This window comes from Athene cunicularia, assembly GCF_003259725.1.
Source record: "Athene cunicularia isolate RWA chromosome 12 unlocalized genomic scaffold, athCun1 chr12_part1, whole genome shotgun sequence".
In the NCBI taxonomy this organism is placed as follows: domain Eukaryota; kingdom Metazoa; phylum Chordata; class Aves; order Strigiformes; family Strigidae; genus Athene; species Athene cunicularia.
The window spans coordinates 20,036,598-20,049,073 of record NW_020799116.1 but is presented as its reverse complement, the minus strand read 5'-3'; the positions used below and the strand labels follow the sequence as shown (position 1 = coordinate 20,049,073).

The 12,476-nt window shown below is 36.3% G+C and overlaps 1 protein-coding gene across 1 annotated transcript in view; it reads right to left on the bottom strand.

The window, feature by feature from the left end:
- The window catches only part of IARS (isoleucyl-tRNA synthetase), a 107,992-nt gene that overhangs the window by 76,810 nt on the left and 18,706 nt on the right, over window positions 1-12,476 (bottom strand). The window contains exons 7-11 of the mRNA XM_026857429.1: window positions 12,335-12,452; window positions 9,715-9,862; window positions 7,727-7,814; window positions 3,527-3,587; window positions 1,858-1,953 (exon numbers count right to left, since the gene is read on the bottom strand). Of these exons, the coding sequence (XP_026713230.1) occupies window positions 1,858-1,953; window positions 3,527-3,587; window positions 7,727-7,814; window positions 9,715-9,862; window positions 12,335-12,452 (511 nt within the window). The remainder of the gene's footprint in view (window positions 1-1,857; window positions 1,954-3,526; window positions 3,588-7,726; window positions 7,815-9,714; window positions 9,863-12,334; window positions 12,453-12,476) is intronic.

Genomic DNA, 12,476 nt, shown 5'->3' with positions numbered 1-12,476 from the left:
GGCTGTGTTCTATTTCTTCTCCCACCCTTGCCTCCTGATCCACTTACGCCTTTCCTATTCATCTTCAACACAAGAGTCAAAGCTGCAGAGAAGCCAGTTCATTAGGAAGACAGTCCTGCCTACATTCAAGAGTTACCTCCCTTCTTTCATCTAAGCTTGTTTGAAGGCAAACATTTAATGCTAACACATGTAACACTCAGCATTCTATACAGAGCCTACCATACAATGACAAATTCTTGAACCTAAACCAGAACCCTTTGTGAGCCTTTCTGAAGGCAAATGTTTCAGCATTAAGTGCAACATATAATATTCAATTTCCACCTAAAGGTAGCATAGCCAGTTGACTCAGGTCTATACATCGTGCAAAGTTAATCCACTCCTTATCTAACAAGTACAAAGGGTTTTTTGTGATGTTAGTGCACTTTTTCCTCACACAAATATTTTATACATTTTTTATTTGCAATGCATTTAACTGATAGGCCTTTTTTTTTTAAACGGTTTTAGAGGTAATTGCTGGCTTCCCAGGACAAAGAAAAAAAAAGGTGGTTTTTTTTTTCCCCTGTGTTTACACGAATTTCTGTAGGATTATAACAAAATCAAATAGAAGAGATCAGATAATCCTTGCTCTAACTGGCCAGTCAGACTTTCCAACAAGCTGTTTCCAACAACTGTATTGCACAAATATACAATACAGCGGCCAAAGGCAAGTTTCTTCCAAAGCCCCTTTTGTATTAGTAGCCTATTCCTTTCCTTTACTCCATCTCCAACAGCAAGAGCTTCCGACTAAAAGCCATGTCTGCTCCCTCACCCCTCAGTCAAGTCCTTGCAAAATTTAGCTATAGGGGAGTGTCTGAGGTACAAGTAGTGTGACAGGCTTTAGACTCTTAAAGACACTCTACCAGTCACCATAATTTTCTTTATTAACTAGTAACATGCAGCCCAGTCTAACTTTCTTTATTCATAGCTGTATTAAGCTGAGACATCTTTTCATACCAATGTTTATCTTGACAAGGGAAACACCACCGCAAAGGATGCACCCTTCAGAAAAATGCAGAAAAGACAGAAAAGGATTTCACATGAATACAAAGAAGCCTATTACTAATGCCAACAGTTTCTGGAAATGATGATAGAGCTCATGGTCCAGGGACTGCTAATTGCTAGGCACTGGCAGCTCTATTGCAAGTTTTTGAGGGCATCTTTGGATAATGGCTGAAGACAGGACACTATACAAAAAGGACAATGAGTCTAAACTAGTGCCTTGAATTCATGTGTCTAAAAACTGAAATGATTAAATCCATGAAAAATTATCCCTCTTAACCTTCAGAATAGACAGAGGGAAAGGACAATAAAGGGAGAAAAAATAATGAAGTGCGACAAAAACCTTTCACACTGAGGGACAGTCTCAGTACAAAAGCAGTCAAAGCATTTTTTCATTCTCTAAAAGTCTAATGAGTAATGAAATTGAAACGCTGAAGAGGGGCAGTGTACTGAGCAGAACTGCTCTTACCATCCAAAATTATCACTTAGCAAAGCCAGTTTTGACTATATCAGTAAAACAGATCATTTCTTCTCGAAGCTATAAAATTCAGACTTTGAAAAAAGCTAAGATTAATGAAACTCAGAAGATACAGTGGTGAGTTCACATACAACAATAACCAAATCAAGGGATACCTAAAATACCCACTCTAGCCTGCAAAAGGCACTAGAAAGTGCAAGAACTCACTACAATACAATGCCACATTAAGTGGCAAATGGGAGGATTGTTTCATATCACAGTCACTCTGACAGTCCCCAGTAGCTGGAAAGCCAAGCTTGGAACAAAATTAACATTACAGAAGATACAGAGTTCATACTCACAGCACCAAAATAGGGGGCCTGATGTACAACACCTGTGCCTTCCTCCTCCTTCACATAACTGTCTACTACGACAACAAAGGCACCTTTATCTTTGCACTGTAAGATAAAAATATAATTCATATACATACGTATACATACATATGGCAAACCAGAATTCTCAAGAACATGGAAGAACCACTAGCCACCTGCAAGAACAATGAACTACATCAAAAAAATAACTAACAGTAAAATGTGACATTCCTAACTCTGTTTAATCATTTCCCAATAGCTAAGAAGTCCAGGCTGTACACTTCATTTAAACGGTGTCAAATGTGATTAAATCTAAGACCTCTCCAGAAAGCCTCATAGTCAATTACTCTTCCAGCCACAGATCTTCACACAGTTCTGTGCTTAATAGTCTACAAATCAATACACTCCTAGAAGTGAGGATACAACCATGAAAGCTACAGGATTCTATATACAGAGGTCTCCTTGCATTTACTACATCCACACAGTGTCCACTATGTACACTGTATAAAAGTTCACTTTTATAGTCATATATTTTCTTTATTTCCTGCAGAGAATGAGAAGGTGAAAAGTAAAAAGAAAAAAATACCCAGAAAAAAATTGCCAAGAAGAGATCTGACAATTTTCTGTATGATCAGTATGTGGATAATGAAAAGTAAAGAGCTATTTTCTATTCCTTAAAACAAAAGTAGTAAAATAAATTACTGCAGTCACAGCTGAACCAAACATGTTACAAAATATTAGTTTGGGCTTGTTCTAAAGAAGGATATTTTGAGATCAGATATCCATTCTTAAAAAAAAAAAAAAAAAAAGGAGGACTCAAAAAATTTATTCATTCCAAATCTTTACACATGCAGTCCTGCTTTTCAGATTCAGCTACGTGTTTTTGACCTTTCTGTAGAAATAACAGGTCCTGTTCCCTACAGAGGTTTTCTCACCTTTGCTGACTCCAGCACATGCTTCAGAACAGATGGTAGTCAAAAATGACTAAATCCCTTACACAAGCTAACAGCTGCTTGTCCAGCAGTACTGTAATCCACTTCAACTCTTTAAAGAATTTAATCCATTTTTAATCAGAATTTTTTAAAAAATATATAAATTTTCTACCATCTCTGTTATTGCTACATATTCTATTATCATCTGTGATGCTATCAACTATGCTAGACTTACACAGTGCTTAAATGCTGCACAGGAGGACATCCATAAAAACCAGACATATCAGTAGTTATTTTTACAAAGGGTTTTAACTCTTCAATGAAAAACACTACATGTCTGCAACTTATCCACAGTCAAAGTCTTTCTCATGTGAACACAAAATTTGGGAACTTCACAGTCAGACAACAGAAGCTCACCAGGTGAAAAGTGAGAGAACACTGCCTATTTATTAACATGTATTGGAAGTTTCTCTGCAATCTGAAATCGAGCTACTATTTATCACTGAATTCTTACTCTGGGTGTATTTAAAGCTTAAGGAAAAAAAGCACAATAAAAAAAAGTCAACTTTCTATTTTTCAATCTTTCATTAGGATTTTGAACTATTTTAATACAACCTGGGGTTTGTTATTAGCACACAAGATTTTTATAATATAAACAAGGAAAACTGAGAACAGTTTTAAATTTTGTCTTTGTATCCTGAATCGAACACCAAACTTGTTCATCTTACCTGAATAAAATATTCAAAGAGTGGTTTATATTTCTTGCCTTTAAGAGCAATTCCAGGAAACCTGAGGAGAAGGATTTACATGAACACAAATTAACAACTTGAAATTTCTTAGTCAGCTGGTAGGAATGAAGTTTTTTCCTATATCACTCTTCCTCATCCCTAACAGAATTTGACTTCATTGGGTGAAGAAAGTATTTTCTCAGTAGTTTGCTTCCCATTTCTTCCTATCTTTGGCAATACGGTTGGACAAAAACCATAACGTCTTAATGCATCTCTGCTAATAGTCAACAGGTATGCTTGTACCTGATGGTCTTTCAGTCAAGTAATCACTCTAAATTAATGTAGGAATTAAGCATTAATAAAATCCCCTTTCTGGTACAGCTGGGCAAGGAGCTTCTGGATAAAACACAGTTTCAATTTAATCATCATAACAACAAAGCCCTAGAGCTCAGCATGTTCAACAGAACTAAATGAGCACTGATCCAAAACACCTAAAAGTTACATGCACACAAAATTATCATACAGGATATTGCAGCATTTAAAGCTTGGATGCCTCATTCCTTATTCTAAAATTAAAGGGCATCTCAAAGAAAGATCCAACACAGACAGGACCGACTGAGGAACCACCTGAACCAGACAAGAAATGTGAGAGAGACAGAGCCTGTAGATCTGGCTCTCTTCACACTTCTGACAATAGTTGACAAAGACGGTGATTAGGTTAGGATTCACTGCTCAAAACTCTCTTGAAAGTGCTTCAACTGTTCATTTCAGGAAAAAGTCTAGTTAAATCACAACTTCATCTGACAGATGGGATAGCTCTCTGAATGTGTGACAGCTGTGGTCTTTCCCAATCCTCTTCTTGATCCATATCTTCCAAAACAATGGTCAAACCGTAACTTCAAAGTGGGGAACTCTTCAAAGCTGTTTCATTGCACAGAAAGGAACTCAAGTAGTATTTAAAGCCAAGTAAAAGAGCATGACTCCTCAGCTCAGCATACATAATATTCACTAGGAAAAGGGGAGATTTCTATTTTAAGCCACAGCTTCGCAGATGGTTTATATATTTTATATTACAAACAGCCTTAGGAATGTTTGAGGTGCTTAATCAGGATCAGATGAGAGAAAAGCATCCATGCTCAGCCACACAGATGTGGGAATGCTCAGACACAGAGGGCAAAGCACTAAAAAATTGGCTTTAGCAAAGTAGTAGAATTTTCTTATTTAATTCAAGTCAGTGAAAGGTAAGGATTGTGGATCACATTCCCATTTTTTCCTCTTTTGAGATCAGAAATAGTTTGTTTATCAAAGTCCTGAACTTCAAGCTGAAAATTTACACAGTGCTGCCTTCTTGTGACCTAAGTTATAGTAATATCAGGCCCATTTAAAATCACTATAGTAATCCTTCACCCTCAAAGATCAGAAATCTTTTTTTTTTGGATCCTCTAGAATCCAGTCAACAGTGGAAAATAGTGTAAAGAAATGAAGTGTTTCATATGCACATAAACTGAAATGTAACACAGAGGGAGGAAAATGCTCATCAATCATTTCATATCTACCACTGCTAAGTAAAATAAAAGGCCACTCAATGGCCTGAAGTGAAGCAATATACCAAGACCAATCCATTCCTGCAAAGCAGCTGAAAGTATTCTGATAAAGAGGGTAGCCATCTCATCAGAGAAACAAAGGAGAAGTATTCCCATTTGCTCTCACACAAAAATGTATCATCTACATCTGGGAGGAAAAGGGAGAGAAAACTCAGGTTTGAGGGAGAGCAGGAAGGCTGAGGGTAGTCAAGAAATTCACATGACTTCAGATACAGAAAGTTTTCAGCAAGATCATTCCTTGACCTCAGCCTGCCACCTGGTATAGAACAAGTGTCATAAATTTCACCCTCAAGGGTCTAACTGCCCAAGAACTTAAAAGTGAGATAAAGAAAAAGTTCCAAGTAGAAATGGGAAAGTTCATTTCCATGAACTTATAGATCTAAATCTTTAAAAGATCCATTCAACTACAAGCTACCTTTTGTCTCACATTTCACATTTGAGAGATCTAATTTATTACATAACAAGAACTGAAGCATGACCAAAAAAAATCAGGTTGAGAAGACTATAGAACTTAGCATTAAAGAAAGAAAAATACATCACTCTGCAAGGAGAATGAAAATTGCTACCAGCCTATGTATAGCCACAGAGAGGTAAATAAAAAAAATTATTTAATAATCAAAGATTAGGAGGGAAAAAAATTTGAAATACAACTAGCCACACACACAATGACAATTGAAACCCATGGATGATTTTCTTTAAGAGCAGGTACTTCACAGGTGTTCTGATGAGACCACATCAAAAAAAATGCCTAAATGTTCAGTGCATTCCTGGATACAGAATAACTACCATCAGACTGAAAATAAATGTGTAGTATTCCATTAAAAGAATAATTTGGAACCAAAAAACAATAGATCAACAAGTCTAGTACATCGACCTTGCTTTTTTTTTTTTTTTGTAAGTCTAAAGGAAATACATTCCAAAATATTTAAGGAAATTTTAATCAGAGGCTTAGTTTTTAGACACTCTTAAAGAGGCTTCAAAAGACTGGAAAAAAACATAGCTCCCATGCTTCAAGAGAGAAACAGAGTACTGTTGGACCTCAAAAACAGTCAGACTAGCATAACAACCTGACTCAACTTTATGTGACTGAACAGTTTTTAAAAAGTGAAGTGCTAAAGGATATACAATATGAATTTGTCAAGAGTAAGTCACACCAAGCCAAATTACTTCTTTTTAGGCAGACTAATGAGCTTAGATAGCAAGCAAGCAGATAGATTTAAGTCTTAATGCTAGTAAAACTTTTGACGTATCATTGACACAGACAATATCTTAACTGGGTGACTGTACATTTTCATGGACGCACAACCACTTTGAGAAAGAGCTATTTTTCATTCAGTATCGGGCTGAAACAAAATTTCCAGTGGTATCCTGGCACAGACTATCATAATGCTGACTGTATTCAATATTTTTACTGATGGCTCTGAAGGGAGGAAAAAAATCTGGAGCTCAGAAGTTGTCAACCCTGAAGAATGAGAGCACTGAAAATCATCATTCTAAATTGAGTACCAGCTTAAATTGCTACAGAGTAAGTGATAGATGAAGAGAATTCAGTTGGCGGGGCAGGGGGGGCGGCATCAATGCAGAAATACTAAAGAATTACTCAGCTGTCACAGTATGAGGCATCAGTGCAGACAACACCTTAAGCAAACATTCCAGCTCTATATTCCCCTAGTTCAATGACTACATGTAATTGCTTAGCTGAAATAAGATATATCCCCTTTTTTAAAAATGTTTTTTACAAGTAAACCTTTCAACTGCTTGGTTAAAAAAAAAAAAAAAAGATAGAAATAAAAATAACATGTCAGTGAAGAAGGGTTGTTATCAGGGAATAGAAAATTTTTTGAGAATTTTTTGTTTTGTTTTGTTGTGGTTTTGTTTTGTGCGGTTTTTGTTTGTTTGTTGGGTCTGTTTGGTTTTTTTACCCACTGCACAGGACCAAATAAAGTGAGCAAATAACTATTTGCTGTATGTTACATCTTTTAAAAGGTCAATGTTTTATACAAAAGAGTTAAGAGAAGCCAAGCTACATATTTTGAGAGCTACAGAATTTAATACCTGCATTCCCTATCTAGTCTAACTTACTAAATAATTCATATTTTTCCACTGAACTAAGAGGAATAAGTAGTCTTCAGAAAGCATTAACTGCCATTAACTACATAACTTACATAGACCATCCTACAGAAGCAGTATTTGCCTGCCAAGGTCAATGGTTTTGCTGTTGTCCATTTTCCTTTAAATAGTCACATAATGTTTAGAAAGCGTTCAGCATTTGAACAAGCTCCAGGTTTTTTTTGCGACTTATAATTTAAAGTAATGTCTTTCTAAGAAAACACACGGGAAAAGGAAGTACTAAGGAACCATTTTTTCCCACCACAACAGAAGAATCTAATGAAACTTTTATTTTATTTGTAACTTCACATACAAGACCAATTTGTTCTAGTAAATTACCATCTCTTTTATAGATTTTTGCAAGATATACACACATGTAGAGAAATCCATCTTTAGATAACTTCAAAATCCAACCTCTTGAAACATTTAACTTCTGATCTATAAAAATACTGGAAGCTAACAAGTGTGCAATATATTATGTACTTGCCTGTCAAGTATCTCATATTCACTGTCAGATTTGTACAGTGCTATCAGCCTGGATTCCATCAAAATGTATATCTTTCCTGTGGCATTATCTAGAATATAAAATAAAACAAAAAGTTACATAAACCTCAATTTAATACCTTCATTTGCACCATACAAAACCTATCGATTTATGCAAGATGGTATCATATTAGCTATAAAACACCCCAGAATAATCCTGCTGATCAACCACTACTTTCCAGGTACTTCTTCCCCATACAGCCACTTAATGAACACTTTCTGAAAGTTAAGTTTAAACAGAAACCACAGGTTGAAACCCAGTCCACTGATCTTCAGTGTTTTGTTCAAGAGGCAGAAATACCCCACCTTGTCTATCAGCATTGTGACAAAGAAAGGCAACTTATAAGTCTCAGTATATGTAACTGAAACAGAGAGAAACAACTGGAAGATGGACAATTATTACATAAAATCAATATGACATTAGGGGCAACAATTGCACTTTATACTATCTTTCTGAGATTTACGATTCCAAACAAATTTATGTTTGGATTTCTTTTTAAAGGAAGTAAATACAAATTTTAAAAAATAAATGTTACGAAGGAAACCCATTTTCTACCCCCAAACAACCCTGATCTTTTAACTTCAACGACAAATTTTATTCCGACTACTAGCCTACCAACTTAGGGTCACTATCCCACCAGCAGACTGTAGGCCAAAGACATCCAAACCCAACAACTCACTATCTCAGGCAGGTGTAGGTGTTATTTCTGAAAGTACTCAATAACTCTTTTTGAGATGACTAAATTTATGTTAAAACCTTTGAAAACCAAAAGGTATTTAGTTCTCTCTTAAAACAAAGAAAACCCAAATGTGGAGTTCACCATAAAGGCATCTGCAATTTTTCATGTTTAACATCATCTTAGGCACACATTAGATTCATGTGGTTACGCTGGAGCTAGAAATCATACCATTGGCGTTTTTCTACTCCAGATTAAATGTCATCATTAACTTTAATCTCCCTTCCTCCCCCACCCCTCTCGGGTTTTTTTAAATGTACACTGAAAAGTCAGAAAAGGTGAGTGGTTTAGAAGAATCTGAAAACACTCATGAAAAGTACTTTCATCCAAATTCCTGTTTACCATTTTATTTAAATTGAGAAAAAAAATATTTTGTAGATGAAGATATAAAGACAACTGTATTTCAAGGATAAAATAAATTCCTTTCCTAAGCAAAAAGGAGGACTCCTCATAACATACTCCATTGCCAACTGAAAAAAATGGAACTGCCTGCAAACCCTGGAAAACAACTTGAAGCAACAGCCTATATTGTTTAAGCACCCTACATAGTCTGTTGCATACATTCATGAAGTACAGGGTGCTCTCATGAAAGAGATTGCTTTGTAGTACAACTTGTTTAGCCAGGCACAACTAACCAGTCCATGAGTAAGCCAAGGCACTTGGTCTAATGTACTCTTACACTGGAAACCACAGTACATACCTTGCCATACATTTCAGCTAAAATACACACTCCAGTCAGTTTGAGACTAGCATGTGACATCTTGGGTCTGTTATGGGTTAAGAGTACAAAGACATTCAGTTACTGCAATTTAGCTGTCATATAGCAGTAACTTGTTCATGAGTCTGAGCCCCAAGAAATAAGGGAAGAAAAAAGCTGGGGACACCCAGTCAATTCCCTGCCTCTCAAATATAGTGTGACTTCAAGAAGACAGATAAAACATTTGTTCTTGTTCATCATTTCATCTGTCAGTATTTTTTAGGGAACAGTCCTCACAATGCATGTAAAATATAAAGAGCACAGCAGTTAGAAATCATCAGCCATATAGGAAGTATCACCATCCTTCAAAAAAACACTGATCCAACCCTAAAGTGCTATAAATTTAGCATAAAGCAGTCTAACACACAAAATAAGTACATATTCACAGGCACTGAAGAAAGAAGTGTTTATTATATGTCACCTTCAGTTGATACTTGCCTCTCAATTTTACATACTGCAATTCTGGATTAACGCAAAGGGCCAAATTACTAGGCAAGGTCCAAGGAGTAGTGGTCCAAGCAACAAGAGAAACACTTGCATCTTCATCCAGTGGGAAGTTCACAGTCACTGAAGGATCTTGAACGTCCTTAAAAACAACATGAAGTCAAAGAGGGAAAAAGAGAGGGGTGTAAAAAAAAAAAAAATGTTTACTGCATGTAAAAATTTTTGTGAGAAAATACAAATTTAAGTAGTAGTAACTACTACTGCCATCCACCAAAACCTATCTTGCAACTTGCACAGTTTATCACTGCAGTAGTAGAAGGTGAAATAGTAGCATAAAGTTTGAGAACACCAGTCACAATGGTTTGTGACTCCATTCTATCAGTGCAAACTGTTAGTTGAACAAGGCCGCAGGGTTAAAAATTTGGATTAGCAGTGAGATTTTGGAAGTTAGCTGCCAAAACACCAAAGATCTGAGTGCCAATTCCCTCGGGTACCTCTGATTATAAACGTTTAAAATGGGATTATAAATCTCAGCTGTCAGGAATATCAACAGTTTTTCTGATAGTACTACACATCTTTTTGCCACGTTTTCCTCTAGAGTCAGGGAGTAGGAAGAATAGCCATCAATTCAGAAGATGCAATCTCTTATTAAGAAGCTGTTGTTAACAAGAGGAAAAAAAAGTCTGGGTACTTAAAAACAAGGTACATCAATATTTCAGAGAAAAAAAAGAAATCTCAGGGAAAGAGACCTTTGTCAGCTACTCTGTAAAACTTCACCTTCTACTGAGTCTGAAAGAAAAACTTGTTTCCAGGGGATTCTTTTGATAAGTACAATCCTATTCAGTCATTTCACATATAAAAAGCAGTTTGAAAAAGCAAGTCTGATCTTGCAAATGTGAAATCTCCACTATTAATTTTAAATGCCAAACAAAAATGAGCACGATGCGCTCAGACCCCAAACACATGAATAGGTCCTATCCCCTCATCACGTCTAGCGCAAGGCCCTCTGGTTTCCATCCAGCATCATGGAACAGTTAATGGCGTCATGGGACAGGCAACTATTTACGTCTGAGCTAAGGGCTGCTCCAGAGGGAATTGTCTGTGAACATCTGGTACAGTCAACAGTAAAACATAAATATTACATAACTCTCAAACCGTGCTCTATACCAAGCAAAGATTGAGCTATCACTACAGTTCTGTCTCTACCAATTGTTAAACAACACTGCAGGCTATTCATTTTGTCTTCTGCAGCACTTCGTTGACCAGGTAGATAAAAACAACTGGCAAGCCATACAAAATAACATCCAGGCTGCCAAGTAATGGCACTGTATTATGTTTTATCTGTTCACCAAATTATGCCTGCTTTCATCTGAACACAACTCTTCCTCAACTAAATGTAATACAAGCTGCTGACAGTTTACTCAAGTGTACATTAGACACCTAACACAGTTTCTAAATGTGGTTCTTGTGTCCTGTTCCTCACGATGTGTCCTGATTCTCAGAGGATCAATAAACAGGAGCTACTAGCACAGGTTGCCGAGAGAAGCTGTGGATGTCCCCTCCCTGGAAGCATTCTAAAGAAAGGTCATTAATCTGAACCTATATGAAATGTCTGTTAATAAGGATGAGCAAGTAATTATTTTAGTTATCACACAGTCACAAATAAACAGTGTCTATGCAGGTCTCACTTTCTTACGTAACAAAACCTTTATTCAGTCAAATACCACTCAGCAATATTGAAAGCTCTAGTATCTGTGGACTGCATTGTACTACAAGTCTAATTAAACATTTGTTTTCAATATACTATTCTCGGCCAGCAAATTGGCCTTTTTCAGGCAAGATGTAAAGAAGACCAGATGTACAACTTATGTTGTTACAGTAGAAAGCTAGCACAAGTGAAAGATGCGTAACATAAGGATATGGAGGCCTGGGTGGGGACTGGAATGGACACAAAACATCTGTCACAGACTAACATGAATTTTGGAAAATTAGGACACGAATTCTGCCTTCACATGTGCAAAAATAAGTTTGTTGCAAATGAGAAGCTGCACCTACTGTATCCAGTCGTTCTTTTTCAAAGAAACATCTTATAAAACATACTATATCATGCATTATATCAGGTAAAACTTTACCTGGAATTTCTCGATCTAAATTAATTACTTAGAAGAACTATTATCCTAGTGCTCTACAACCAGTCTTCAACAATTCTTATTAATCAACTCACAGAAGATTTTAACTCTGCCAAGGACCTTCCTCTTTTCAGATCTGCAGACAGGGACAGCTGCAGCTCTCCTCTAACTATTTACCATAAAAATTCAACACAGTGAAGTAGTCATCTTGAGAGCCCACAGAGGAACAGAGGATAATAAAATAAAGTATGTACAAAGAACAGAATAAAGTATGTACTTTATGTATCTGTAAGTAGTAACAGGGAGGAAGGCTAAAATCAAGTGATCCAAACAAATACAGCAGAATATAACAACTAACCCATTATCTAAATTTTTACTATCAATTTGGAGTGTAATAATATGCTTATGTACCACCAAATCCAAACTGAAGACAACAGAGAAATCTGATTGCAACATATAACGTACATATATATACACTCACTTACCTTGTAATTCTGATGGGACTCAAAGTTTGACAGTGGGGTGTTACATGCAGTTGAAAAAGGCATGACCTTAACACCTCTATACACCAGTCCTTTGTCATACAGTTGCTTGAAAACCCACCTGGAAGTAAACAAGGAACATGGA